The 14,443-nt window shown below is 40.8% G+C and overlaps 1 protein-coding gene across 1 annotated transcript in view; it reads right to left on the bottom strand.

The window, feature by feature from the left end:
* Nucleotides 1–10,863, bottom strand: part of exoc3l2a (exocyst complex component 3-like 2a) — a 15,122-nt gene extending 4,259 nt beyond the window's left edge. Inside the window, exons 1-11 of the mRNA XM_032533079.1 lie at nucleotides 10,633–10,863; nucleotides 7,901–8,455; nucleotides 6,580–6,800; nucleotides 5,493–6,234; nucleotides 4,535–4,649; nucleotides 4,342–4,452; nucleotides 4,143–4,243; nucleotides 3,771–3,881; nucleotides 3,545–3,680; nucleotides 1,604–1,726; nucleotides 852–1,007 (exon numbers count right to left, since the gene is read on the bottom strand). Coding sequence (XP_032388970.1) covers nucleotides 852–1,007; nucleotides 1,604–1,726; nucleotides 3,545–3,680; nucleotides 3,771–3,881; nucleotides 4,143–4,243; nucleotides 4,342–4,452; nucleotides 4,535–4,649; nucleotides 5,493–6,234; nucleotides 6,580–6,800; nucleotides 7,901–8,430 — 2,346 coding nt within the window. The 5' untranslated portion in view covers nucleotides 8,431–8,455; nucleotides 10,633–10,863. The remainder of the gene's footprint in view (nucleotides 1–851; nucleotides 1,008–1,603; nucleotides 1,727–3,544; nucleotides 3,681–3,770; nucleotides 3,882–4,142; nucleotides 4,244–4,341; nucleotides 4,453–4,534; nucleotides 4,650–5,492; nucleotides 6,235–6,579; nucleotides 6,801–7,900; nucleotides 8,456–10,632) is intronic.
* Nucleotides 10,864–14,443: the final 3,580 nt, after the last annotated feature.

The raw sequence follows: 14,443 nt of genomic DNA, 5'->3' as shown, positions 1-14,443 counted from the left end.
CTGGAGAGGTGCCAGTTCACCTCCTGGTCACTGCCAAGGAGCTCTTGAGCCAGGCACCAAACCCCCAACTGCTCGGGGTGCTTTTACCATGGACAGCCCCCCCACTCTGACATCTCTCCATTAGTGCATGCATGTATAGGTACTGAGCATGTGTGTGTAATTCAGGTCTGTGTGTAATACCAACACAGTGAAAACATTGTAATTTCCCCTTGTGGGATTAATAAGGTATACATTATTAATATTATTTGAATCTGTCTTCATTTCAAATCGGCAAAGGTTAGTTTAAAAGAACATCCGTCTACTTCTACTGGATAGTTGCGTTGCGTTCAACAGATTCATTTGCATAAAGACGGGCATCGGCCTGCTTTCTGACACCCTACCCAGAATGCTTTGCGTGTTGAAGTCGCTTGACTTCACCCATAGGAATAGAGTGGAGTGTGGCGCGACAGAAGGGTCGCACGAACAAATGGATCATCACTGCTGGTCGTGAAGAAAATCGTTGGTTGCGTGCCTGGCGTGTGTGGTATTGGATTACGAGCTACGCCAAAACAGAGAAGATAGGATAGGATAGGATGGGATAAAACCAATCATGTGGCTAGTGGAAAATGTGATCGGCTGGTAACTTCAAAACTCTACTTGCTGTGTTGGCTGGTGATGAAAAAGGTCATTTAAAGCTCTGTTTACAATGTTCAGGGTCACCTGAGAAGTGAATGTTAGCTCTGTTTTGGATGAGTTGATATTCTCCTTCTAGAGGTCCTGACGGTAATTTGCCACATTGCAGTCCATAATGTCCATTGACATAACCTGATTAGATCAAAAACTAGAATGTGTTGTGTGACGTATGCACTTACCAGATCCTTAAAAAGTCCTTTCAGCTGTTTGGCCTCATCCTGCAGGCGGAAAGCCATCCTCTTTCTCATCTTGGAGGATGTGCAGATGACCCGCCCCCGCATGATGGCTCGGACATACTCCACCAGGACCCGCCGATGCACCTCTCCTACCAGCGTCTGCCAATGAATCACTGACCGGTTACACATAACCAGTGGTGGAATGTAACCAGGTACATTCACTCAAGTACTGTACTTAAGTACAAATGTTAAGTACTTTAGTTCTTGTCATGCAACTTTCTACTTCTACTCGTCTACATTTCAGAGAGACATTTTGTACTTTTTACTCCACTACGTTCATCAGACAGCTTTAGTTACTAGTTACTTTACACATTAGGATGTCTGCACACAAAACACATGTAGTTTATAAAATCTGATGTTTTATTATAAATGAAACTAGCCAACAATATAACGGCCTACAAGTCCAGCTGAGATGATGAGACACAACTATTTGGATCCTTTACACTATCTACAATGGGAATGTTTTCCTGCATTGACTAATTTTAATAAGTACATTCTCCTAATGATACTTACATACTTTTACTAAGTAACAATTTCAATGCAGGACGTTTACTTGTAACCGAGTATTTTTCCAGAGTGGTATTAGTACTTCTGGATCTGAATACTTCTTCCACTGCTGCAGGTTACCTTCATGCAAATGCTACAGAGTACATAACCACGTAAAGCTGATAACCACCACCTCCGACTGAGCTTACCTGGTAAGGTGGAGGGTCCATCCTTCTGAACTTCTTGAAGTGTTGTTTAATGCTGGCTTCGATGGCCTCGAAGGCCTCGGTGTTGTTCAGCCATTTTCTCTTTATCAGTTTGTCAAAGAAAGGCTGGAACAACAATAGGTTCGGATTAACAGAGTACATGTACTCAAGTAGGCCTAATGAACTTAAATGTAATGTTGAGTTACTTATTATTTTTGCATAATGCATCATTTTTGCATATATTCATTGCATCATTTTTTACATAATGTCGTCTCATTTTATCATAATGTGTATAGAAACCCTCTATCTTTCTACTATTTTATATACTGTATGTATATAGATGCTCTCAGGACTATGCACCGCGTTCCCCCCTCTCTTTTTTCCTGCACTACTTATATTTTATATTTTTATGTGTTGACACTGTAAAGACTTTGCTTGAATCTTGTTGCACAGGTACTGCACTTGTATGTAATTTGACAATAAATGTGTATAATGACAAAGAAGGCATTCTATTCTATTCTATTCTGGGTACTTGTGCTTTCTGTTTTTACTTAATACTTCTACTCCATTAATCCTTCTTGTAGTTTTTACTGCAGTTGCCGATGTAATTACTTTTCAGTTTACTATTTTACATACAAAAAGTGTGATCGTTATGAAATATGAATCATTCAATTAATTAGACTACATAGAAAGTTCCAAGTAGCTCGACATCAAGCTACAACAATAAAATGCTGCTTGTACAGTACAGTAATGCATCTGGAACTGTGATTTAATAATTAAATATGTCAGTATTAAAATGCTGCCATGGGTCATTAGACTGCACAATGAGTACTTTATCTAAAGTTACTTTATCTAATTTTTGACTTGTACTAAAGTATCATTTTGAAAGCTAGGCTATTTTTTTTAACCTTTTTCTTTACAATGCCTTTTTGGAGTGACTCAACTCTGACAACTTTTACTGTTAATGGAATATTTCTACACTGTGGGATTGCTACTTTTACTTATTTCACCACTGCAAATCAAACATGCTCGGTGGATGTGAATTTGAGATACATAAAGATTAATTTGTGTTCACATTTCACCCTCTGAGGACAAAAGCCGCACCTGTGACTCTAAGTGATGTTTGACAACACTCCTACTCAAAAAGTCATGTAACAAAATTTCCTTAAGGATCTTTATTCACTATTTTATTAATACATTAAGCTACTTTGGTGAACCCAACACTGTTAGACTTTTTATTGTACTGTATATTTGCGGTAACTGCAACTACCATAATTGTACATGTTTTTTTACAGTATAATACCCTTACTGTAACATGCCAAAGCTCATTAATAAAATACCTTCACTGCTAAAAACATAACAAATAAAATGTATTTCATTTTATAGATAAATTTAATTTTTCCATTTCATTTCTATGCTTCTATAACATTAACTAACAATTTTATTGTTATGGCTAGAAGTCTGTCTTATTCAACTACAGTAGCACTACTGCTGTTTACAGTAAAATAAAGTAAATCACTGGAAATGAAATGTTAATACCCATATTGCAATGCCTTATAACAGTAATGAACTGGAAACGGAAATGATGGTATTTCACTGGGCATTTTGTGGTAAGTAACTGTAGAAATTACAACAAAGTCTACCATTGAAGACTCATTTCAAGCATCAAAACAATTGAGTGTGAGTTTGATTTGAAAAATTTCAAAAAGGAACACAAAAACTGAGTTTGTTCTGAGCATTTTGATATGAAACACACAAGGATTGTTTATATGCATGACCCTTAAAAGGTAAATTTAAAGAGAAATGTAAAAATGCCCTTAGACCACAGTGGGTACTGTGTATTCACAGTAGTTACAGTATATATCCTGGCCATGTCACAGCGAGTCTTGATGAAGAGAAACAAGCTTTAAGGCCTGAGATGAGACTTTCTCATGACTTACTCACCCTGATGTGCTCAAACAGTCTGTCAGTCAGCACCCTGACTGACTGGTTGATGATCCGGTCCAGGGAGGAGTTGGCTCTCTGCACGGACTCTTCGCTACCCTGTGGGTCACACTGCCTGCAGCGCTCCACTAAGGTTCTACAGGAATACACAGGACTTAGTAAGACTTTCTGCAAATTTATGCAGAAAATGAACATTTTCAGTTGGATAATGAATCGTTTGTCTTACCTGAGAGGAGGGCAGCAGTTGACCAGAGCTATGGTCCTGGAAACATATCCGTCCCCTCGGTCTCCAAATTCTGCCTGAGTCTCGTGAAACATCTCCACCTTCCTCTGGAAACTGGACATATTTTTATGAAAATCTGCTGAATCCTAATAAAATCTATAAATGAACAATTCTGTCCTGTAAAAACATGGGGCATGCCCAAAAGACCCAAGTCTGTCTTCAAAAGTGTACTCTACTTTGTACCAAGTGTATTGTTTACTACCTGCACAACCTATTTAGTTCAACATTATAATTCTGATTGTTAAAATCCCACTTTATATTTTGCTTTGCGAAAAGTTTCCCAGACTTTATGCCTTTCTGACAGCATCTACTCACTTGTAGAGAAAGTCAGCCAATCCAATGAGACTACAGCGAGCCACCCTTGCACCTAGAAACTGGTTCACAGATGTAGATCTGTCCAAGTCCACCTTCAACCTCTGGAATTGTGAAAGACAAGCCATAAAACGTGTATCTTAGGCTAAAATGGCATTTATTAAGAATCATCTCACAGTGAAAATGACTTGTGACACTCTACCTGGATGACTGAGCGTGCTAGGTGGGACTGGTACTCCTCTATGTGCAGAGTCTGGGCCCATCGCCTCTCTTCTTCATCCAGAACCTGAATCAGCTCTATTGTCACCTTCTCCTGAAAATCACAGCGGGAAATCAAAAGGTGTCTTCTAGGTTGATTTTCTCAAGGAGAGCTGTGTGAAAAGAGCAGTTTTTACCCTGACGATGCTGATGCAGTCCTGTTCCAGCTTGTCCACTGTGTCTTGGGGCAGAATGGGCTCCAGTGTAGCATAGTTGATGGCGGTGGTTGTGCTAATGGTTCCTAGGACATCCCTGTCAGAAAATTACAAAATCATTACTAAACCAAAATCTTTACTCGATGGGATCATCCAAGACTGTTCTCCCCCGGGAAACGCTTCCATAGCTCATTTCTTCAAGCAGCAATTACAATCTATATTTACGTTCATAGTGACGCCGTTTACTAGTGGCCATAGTAATTATGATGGGAGCAAATCAGGAAGTCAGATGAAGTATAAGAGAGCCTTCTTACACAGAGTCTGTGTAAGAAGGCAGGATGGGGTTGAGGATGGGTCAAACAAACACAGGACTTTCAACCAGGAGAGTGAGGTTAGAGCCCCATTGGAAAATAAAAGTAAGGTTCGGTGCTCTTGAGCAAGGCACCAAACCCCCAACTGCTAACCCTAACCCACTCTGACATCTCTCCATTCAGTGCATGTGTAGGAACTGAGCATGTGTGTGTATTTCAGGCCTGTGTGTAATGTGTGTAATAACAACAGAGTTTAAAATTGTAATTTCCCCTTGTGGGACTACTAAAGGATGAATTATTTTTATATTATTAATAGGCAAGTTGTTTTTAATGTTTACGAACATCACCTTCAGCGTCCCGTGTATAACTGGAAGTGAAGTAACGTCTGATTTTAACCCAAACCACAATCTTTAATCTTACCTAACTCTAAACTTCACTAAGTAGTTTTGATAAGAATGACCAAACTGCAACCGTTTCACAACATTTGAGATGTGCTTAAAACCGTGAACATTTAGATATGAGAACGGAAAATATTCCCATGGGTTGTATTTGGAGGTAGAAATAAAGGACTTATATCGTCGTATGGTTTGAGGAACATTGGCGCATCCCTGTCTAACATGGTATCCTACCTGTTGTAGATGTTGTAGAACCAGTCCAGTAAAGAATAGACGTCTGTGATCTGCAGCGGGCCGCTGGTGATGGTCCGAAGACGCTTGGCCACGGCTCGATGGTAACTGTCCACATACACCTGAAAGGCAGCAAACTCCTCTGGGTAAATGGATACAGCATTCCTCCTGGCTGCATCCAGGTCGTCCACCATCCGACCCCTCAGGCGCTCCAGGTATGAGGCCAACTGGCCCGCCTGGGTGTCTACCTGATGTGGTAGGCTCCAGTCTGCGGCCTCCATCACAGCCTGCCTCCACTTCATCTTAAGTCGCCGGGGACGATTGCTGGGCTGGATCTGGGGGTCCTCTCGCTCTGGCTTGGTCACCTCTCTCAGGGCCCAGGTAGCATCAGCATGTTCCTCCTGTTGGATGACCAGCACCACCAGCCCCAGGTTGGGACCAGCGCTGGGCTGGCGGAGGGACTCTCGCACCACGTCCCACATCTCCCTCTGCAGAGCCTCATACAGGAGCTCCACATCCTTAGCCTTTCGCAGGCCTGAGTCCAGGGTTGCATTGGACTCGTCTAAGGATGAGGACGATAAAGGGATCATGCCAGGAGGGGTACTGGGCGAAAAGGTAGGAGTAAGGGTGGAAGTAGCTGAGTTTGGAATGAGAGACAGCAGCTCACACTCTCGCTCCAGCTCCTGGATGTGTGTGTCGGCCAGGAGAAGGTCCCTGTTGTTGACCAACTGTAGGATCTCCAGTACTGTTAGGAGCAAAAAGAGAAAATGGCAGCTGTGTTTATTTGCGACAGTCACCAAAGGGAGGGTTTGAGCAACTTCCCTGTGGAGTCTGTGAACAGTAGCTTGGTTGAACTTCTATCTAGAGGAACCTGGGGTAGAGGGAAGTGCGGTCATTTCCTAATTTCACAGTCTGTGGTGATTGAACTCAGTGACTCAGGGATCTGGGGACCTCACTGCCTCTTTAGAGAGTTGTCTAGGATGTACTGCTCAAGCTTGTGCAGGGAGAGAAAATTTTTCTAATGTAAGCCAAACGCCTATAGCAAAAATTTGTTTTGGCTTGCTACACTTGAAGTTTCCCTGATTGTTACCTGAGAGGGGCTCTCTGGTTTTGACCACCGGCTCCTCCTCCTCTGTTTCCTCGTCAGCCTCCTGGGACGCCTTGTCTGACATGGACTCCCTCTTCAGCTTGCCTAGACTGACCATCCTGAGGAAGGAGGACCGTCTGGAAGCCTCCGCCTCGCTGTCCGTGCTCAGGTTTCCGCAGGGCAGGCTCTCTCTGCGCTCCTCTCTACGACGACCTCCTGTAAAGCTGCGCAGCATCAACATCAGCAACGGAGAACGAGAATGACTTTAATTAAGATAAACTCTCACGCTGCGTGATTTGCATGCACAGGAAAGTATTTACGGGACTTGATGTTTGCAGTGTTCTTTAAAGTATGAGCTAGTAGCAGCCATGCTTGGAATTCCACATTTTCACACATCTGTTAAAGTGTATGCATGATTGTCTGAGTTAAAAATAGTCCCATTGAGTAAGCACGGCAAGTAATCAACACGCCACTGAAAACAAAAGAGGCTCCGTAGATCAACAAGTTGCCATAGCATATTACATAAGTCCTGAGGAAATAAGCACACTATGCTGTTCTATTACTGAGCTGCAAGGGAATTTCCATTTGTCCCCCGCTCCCCTGGGACTCCGAGGCTAATCCAGCACACTATTAGAACTCTGTGGTTGCATAAAGGCATTGACCATTTTTTTGTGTAACAATAGATTTTTGTTGATGTGTTGTATCGTGTTTAGACATACTATATATATGTATTTTTTTTTTTTTTTCAAAACAAAACAGTGAACATACTTTAATGTATCATTAGCATACCATTTTTCTTTTTTTATGATAACTTTTCCTTTTCTCTCTTTCTTTACTCTTTTTTTCTCTCCTCATTTCATTGTTCCTTTCTTCTGTCCCATTTTCATACACTGTATGTTTTTTTTTCTTTTTTCTTTTTCATTCATGAAAATTATTAAGCATTGTTGAATAATTCTAGGGAAACCAACATGCCATGCCCCTTAAAGGGTTCCCTGGGTTTCCTTTGCATTTCCTTTACTTAATGTCTCATGCATGTAACGTTGTTGTTGTGTTGTTGTTGTTGTTGTTGTTTTTTACATGTGCTTAATAAATCAAATCAAAAACTTTGAAACTGCAGCAGAACCCTTAAGAAAGGCAGCCACAGCACCATGTAAAAATGCTTATTCTTTCTTAATTTGTTTAATCTTAACAAAGCATGTGGCTCTCTGGGGTTTATACCACCGCTGTGCTTAAGGTGTTTAACTCTTTATGTCAGAAATCCAAATATTTCCCACTTCGGTGACACACCGCAGCTAAAATCATATTTCTCCCCACCCCTCCTCACCGGAGCAGGGTCATTATTCCTTCAGAGCCCCTGCGTAGTCCTTTTCTTTTCTCGCTCTCTGGCGGGAGACTGTTTGAGTTCCCCGGGCTGTAGTGAGGAGAGTTGTTCCCCCATACATTGCGTCCCGATATGCGCAGCCCCTTCCCCAGTTTCCCGAGGGTTCTGAGGGGCGACACTCCACAGATCCGCTCCAGTGTCCCCCTGAGGGGCTTGCCTTTAGGATTCCCTGCCCCGTGCCTCTCTGCGTTCACCTCGTTTTCCTCCTCTTCTCCGTCTCGGGAGGACCTGAGCTGAAGGTTGCCCCTGCCCTCCCCCATGATGAGGCCCATGTCCCCTCCGTTCCTCTCCTCCTCATACAGATCCACATCCTCAAAAGGGTTTAAGTTCTTGTTCAGGTCCTTCAGGTCGTTCAGCTCCTTCAGATCGTTGAGATCGTTCAGGTCCAGCCGGGGCAGGATCAGTTCCCCGTTCCCTCTTGGGAACTCATGGCAGCTCTTGGACCGTCCCGGGAGCTTCTTTAGAATGGGCATGCTTGCACTTGAGATTTTGCCAAAACTGCAAAAACAAGGACAATGTCAGATGTAGTCATAACGATCAGTTCTCTATCATATGAAGACCATGCTACCACAGAGTTACATATGACCCATGTGGATGTGGATATCACTTGACACGCCACAACGTAGCCCACACCTGTGCATGGGTTCACATATTAACATTGATTATAATGGTACACGAGCAACCTTGCTCTGAAGAGATAGTCTCTTCACTCAGAGAACCAAGGTTACCTTGTAACCAGACATTATAAAAAGGGTCATACAGTGCAGTATACATGCAACTGATTTATGATTTATGACTTCAGAATGAATTACTTATTAGTTTACGTTAACTCAGACACTATCTGGTACTAAAAACACAAGCCATAGGAATCCTGTATGTCAACACAGAGCAGCAGGACATCTTACAAGATTCCTGTTCCCTGCATAGGAAATTATGAATAAACTTGAACTTATAACATGTGTTAAACTGTTTCCAACAGACAGTTTATATAACTGGAAGCAAGCATGTCCGTTTGCATGCTGGTTATGCAAGGCACTTCATTTTACAAATAGGAAATATGTATTCAAAATGCTGCTGCGTGTACACATGCATAACCACAAGCTTGTATAAATATGATATTATTCAGAAAAATATATATAAAAGTAATAAATAATTCTTTCTCCTGCTAATTTGGGGAATATGCCTTATATTTACAATCTATTTTATACAACTTTTCTTCCTGAGCCACCTTTGAAAGAGGGATTTTTAAGATTTCTTTTTTTGGTGAACTTCTGTTTTTTAGTCAAAAAGGACAACTAAAGAAAGTAATACACACACAAAAACATTTTTTTGCACTATTACTTCATTAGAGAGTGTGTCTTTACAGCCTGTATCAACAGGAGGAATGATTACAGCCACCATGTACTTTTTGTTTTAGGGTAAATATGGGCATGTGGGTGAGAACTGGTTTAAAAATTATTTAATATTTGTATTTGACACATGGCATCGTAGTTAACACCCAATGCAGAATTAAAGCATTTTGAACACCTATGCCTGCATATTATCCAAATATATAGTTTCTACTACAGTTTTTTTATTGTTCACAAGTTTTTACATTTAAACAAAATACATACAGTATATGACAGCCTTACTTCTATATTTAAATAATCTGCTCCAATGTGTAATGGTTAAAAGGATCAGGGGGTGGGATTGTAAATGTGCTTTAAATTTACATATTTTGTTGGAGGTCTCGCACATCTGTGCTCAACTTGAAACTGAAAATATTATTTTAGCATTTGTACAGCAAATACTCTGAATTAATGACCACTTTCCTGATGTTGAATTTAAAAGCTGATTTTTCTTTTTTCAAAAGAACTCTGATGTGAACCAGACCTAAGACATTTTTAGTGCGTGTCCACAGATTTCTGCTTTGTTGAAACTTAACTTAACTGGACATCTACATGTAGTGCATGTGTCAGGGTAAACAAGGCATGTATTCTGTTACGCTTTCCATAGTCCTCTCAGCTTTTGACATGTGTAATCTTTCTAATCTTGTTTTGCCCATGTCTGAACATAGCACTCAGCCATTGTGTGGTGCTGAAACTATGTGATAACTTCTCTTGTCACTGCTTATCAGACCTCTCAGAAGGATGGAGGACAGGAAAACACTTGATGGCTGTTAAGGGGTTTAAGACCCTTTTTAAAGCAAAACATATGTCGTGAGAGAACAAAAGGTGATATGTAGAGAGCAGACATCATCGAGGGCGTCTTGTGATTTTAAAATAGCTGGAACAATTCAGCACCTTAGTAAATTCAAATAATCTAAAGTCAAACCAGGATGACGAGAATCTCTTTCAAAGGTTAGTTTGCTCATTATAACAATTATGTAAAATGTGATTTATTCAGTTACAAGATAAATTTCTGAACCACACAGCACGTGTTTACCTATATAAATTTCAGCCCTATTTCAAGAATACAGCAAATGTCCAGGCACCAATTTATGTGAAGCTAAAATAGACGACTGGAGGTACAAAAATAATCTCCAAACACAATAACTTCTACAGAGAAACTTTCTTAATTTGAACAATGACGTTAATCAGAAGCACAATTGAACTAAGCAGTTCTTCTCCATGGAACCAAAGGAAAATCAAAAGCATCACAAAGCAAATTTTGCAAATGCAGAGAAGGACACTTACCTGATGAGATTTCCTTGCAGTGTTTCAGCACAATGTCATCCTGGAGTGTGCTGGCTAAGCGGGCTGCCAGGCTGTGGAGTGTGTGCATGTGTGTGTGTGTGTGTGAGACTGATGAGTGTGAGAGCGTGTCTGAAAGTACTTGGAGACTCAAGAGAGCAATGTGGCTGCCTGTGATTTCCTGACGGGCTCTATTGTGGTGGAAGGTGATATGTTTTCCTGAGGAAAAGGCCGCCCCCTCCTTTCTCCCCCTCCTATGCCACCGACCCTCCACCTCCTCTTCACCCCCACACCCGCACCCTGGGGACCCTTCTAATCACACAAAATGCATTAACTGTACAGTAGAGGAGGATAGTGTAGGACAGAGCATTCCATGCAGTCTTTTATGTTTTTATCAGCTCACACAACCTGTCTCCGTGTGTGTTTGTGTGTGTGTGTGTGTGTGATTTCTGGAACTGCAAGGATGATTAAGTGTCTGTGGCCTTGAGTCCGAATTCCAGTCAGACCCCATCTGCAGTGTCATCTTCCTCAGCGGAAGACTTTATGTGGACTGATGTGGACTAAAATGACAATCAGCCCTGGTGCTGCCTCCATGTTGTCTTTTCTCTACTGCAGAGGTTCAGGGTCACTGTAGCCCCGACCCCTCTAATGTCACACAGAGAGCAGAACCGCTGAGGATACATGAGAGGAGTGTGTGTACAAATAAATAAGAAACCGAAGCAACATGTCAACAAGGTAAGAAACTCTATGGTTAAACATTTCCAAAACATGGAACCTGTAGTCAATATGGCTCCCTGCTACCACCTAGTGTACAATCTGGTGTAGGACACACATATAACCACAACAGGGTTGTTACAGGAAACACTATAGCTATAATGAAAACAAAAATAAGCAGTGAAAAATATTTGTAATTTCCCCTTGTGGGATTATCAAGTATACATTAAATATGTTGTGTATTTTATTATGCTAGGCATACACGTTCCTAAGTGTGCATTTTCCATACTTTGGGAATATATCAGGATAAGTTGATAAAATATATGAAGTCTGTCAAAAATGCCTAGACAACATGAAAAAGTTCACGCCCTGATGATGGATTCACATGAATCCAGTCATTTGCTGACTCATGCTTGTGCTATTGCCCCAGTGAATTGACATTAAAGGATAGCTTTGACAACAACAGGCAGGTCCCCGTGTGGACATCAAAACTGTTTGCTTCCTGTTCATACTGTTCATTGGAAGTTCCTTTCCTCATGCTCTTCCACTGTTGATGGGGGAGTTGTCTCACTCTGCCGCCGAAGCATGACATTGACTTCAGATTATCTTTTTGGACAGGAGGACTGTGGGTTTTTTGTCCCCCGTCACTTTCATAGGAATCGAGGATATGACTATAACAGGCGTGAACAACCTATTCTATTAGGAAATGTGCAATGTGCATTATGTTAGCTGATGTATAATTAGAGTTTGAATGAATGACTAACAAAACACGACAAATTATAATTATTCTAAACATGTCAACCTGTCTCAATTTGATTATGTCCTTCTTTAACTCATTGAAACTCGTTATAATGGATAATATCCCAAATACAGCGGGTTTAGAAAGTTTGGGCACCCCAGGTAAAAATTTGTATTAATATGCATAGGCCTTGGTTGTCCCCTAATACTGTATCTGAAGTCTCTTTTATATAGACCTTAGTGGTCCCCTCAATACCGCATCTGAAGTCTCTTTTATATAGACCTTAGTGGTCCCCAATACGGTATCTGAAGTCTCTTTTATATAGACCTTAGTGGTCCCCTAATACTGTATCTGAAGTCTCTTTTATATAGACCTTAGTGGTCCCTAATACTGTATCTGAAGTCTCTTTTTATAAGACCTTAGTGGTCCCCTAATACTGTATTTGAAGTTCTTTTATATAGACCTTAGTGGTCCCCTAATACATTATCTGAAGTCTCTTTATATAGACCTTAGTGGTCCCTAATACTGTCTGAAGTCCTCTTTATATAGACCATAGTGGTCCCCTAATACTGTATCTGAAGTCTCTTTTATATAGACCTTAGTGGTCCCCTAATACTGGATCTGAAGTCTATTTTCCAAAATTCTGCCTTGGTGCAGAATTGAAGCCACGGGGGGGGCAAGATGGAGACTGGGGGTGTGGCCTTAACCACCTGCCACTTTGAAAGCCATGATGTCTCTCTCTCATGGGTGGGCCAAATTCTCCAGGCGGGCCAAGCAGAGAAAGAGGAGGTAACCTTGCCCCTTATGACCTCATAAGGTCAGTGTTGTTGTCATTACTTAGAATCCCTCATAGGGACAACAGAAACTACGCAATATAGCTTTAAGCCAAGAACCCTTAGCTGAAAAGGAGATTATGTCACATCTTATCCATATGTTACGTTTCTGTGTTTCAGTTGGTTTCATGTTTTCTGTTAGTTTTTCCGTTTTATTTTGTAGTCTCTTTGGTTCCTCCATGTGTCTTGTTTTACTTCCTGTCTTTTGATTTTCACAATATCTTTCACCTGTTCACCGGCCCTTGTGTCACCGGTCCCTTGATAAACCTCGTTTACTTGTGTATTTAGTCTCTGCGCTTTCCGTGTCTGCTGTTGGTTGAATGCCATTCATCGTTTGTCTTGTGGGAATCGTCCTGCATTTTATTGTGTTTTTACGCTCCTGGATTTTTTTCCTTCCGGTTTTTCTGGATTTACTCACCTGCTCAGCTTACATGTTTGTAAGTCACTGTGTTTTCATTAAATTATTTCAAACTGTTGCACACTCCTTGCCTTCCTGCACTTGGGCCAGAACCTGCACCATGACAGACGGAGCAGGGACCCAATATAGTAAATATTATAGAAAATGAAGATGCATATCAAACTGGGCCTACAATAACGTGTGGGCAGCCTAAAACCTTTTATACATAACGTCTTAGTGCATTTAGCTTTTGAAATAGTAATTGTTGGCATCAAACATCCTTTGGATTCACTGTGGATGATTGATGGCTACCTTAATGATTACAATAAATTATTCTCACGAACAGGCTGATTTATAATTGCTAATTTTTTGTATTAATGGTAATTGTTTAAATAACTTCAACAATACCTGCAGTAACTCAGAGGACCTGTCATACAGTACATGTGTACCTAGTACACTGGTATCTAAGTGTCCTTTTCAAACTGCTCATGTAACCCACATATTGCACATTACATGCCAGAGCACAATATTGTACATTAAACGTACAGCCACAGTGAAAGCAATTGTTTTATTAGCAATTCCTGCAAAGGACTCGCTCTCTTTGCAGAATCAAAATATAGTAAATGTATACTGACCAAACTGAAAATGTAGTAACAATGCATCTGAAAAACACAATGCATGAACAACAGTGAAATATTAAAGCTACGGTGTGTAAGCAATGCAACAGGATCATTTCCATTGTTACATCATACTGGTATGCTGGATCTATCTCCATGTCCTGTAATCATAAATAACTTTTTTTTTATAATCAGACATTTAACAGATATTAAGTCATATGCATGTCATCTGGGTGTGTTATCTAAAACGTGGTGCAGCTAACATACTGTAACTGGGTCACAGCATAGACTGGGATGCTTGCAATGTGAATGAATCTATATGTAGCAGGATGCTATTCTAAAATTAAGAGAGGTATATTTTAATTTTTGGTTATAGCTTTTTCCAGTCTAGTAACAATGAGAGTCAAAGGTTTTGAGGCTGCAAACAAAAGCTCATTTGGAAGTATATTATTATTTTTACAATTTATTTCTTCCTGTATAATCCCTGTGTGTGTGTGTGTGTGTGTGTGTGTGT

Source organism: Etheostoma spectabile, chromosome 13 (assembly GCF_008692095.1).
Source record: "Etheostoma spectabile isolate EspeVRDwgs_2016 chromosome 13, UIUC_Espe_1.0, whole genome shotgun sequence".
Lineage (NCBI taxonomy): Eukaryota > Metazoa > Chordata > Actinopteri > Perciformes > Percidae > Etheostoma > Etheostoma spectabile.
This window is presented reverse-complemented; position numbering and strand designations above follow the sequence as displayed.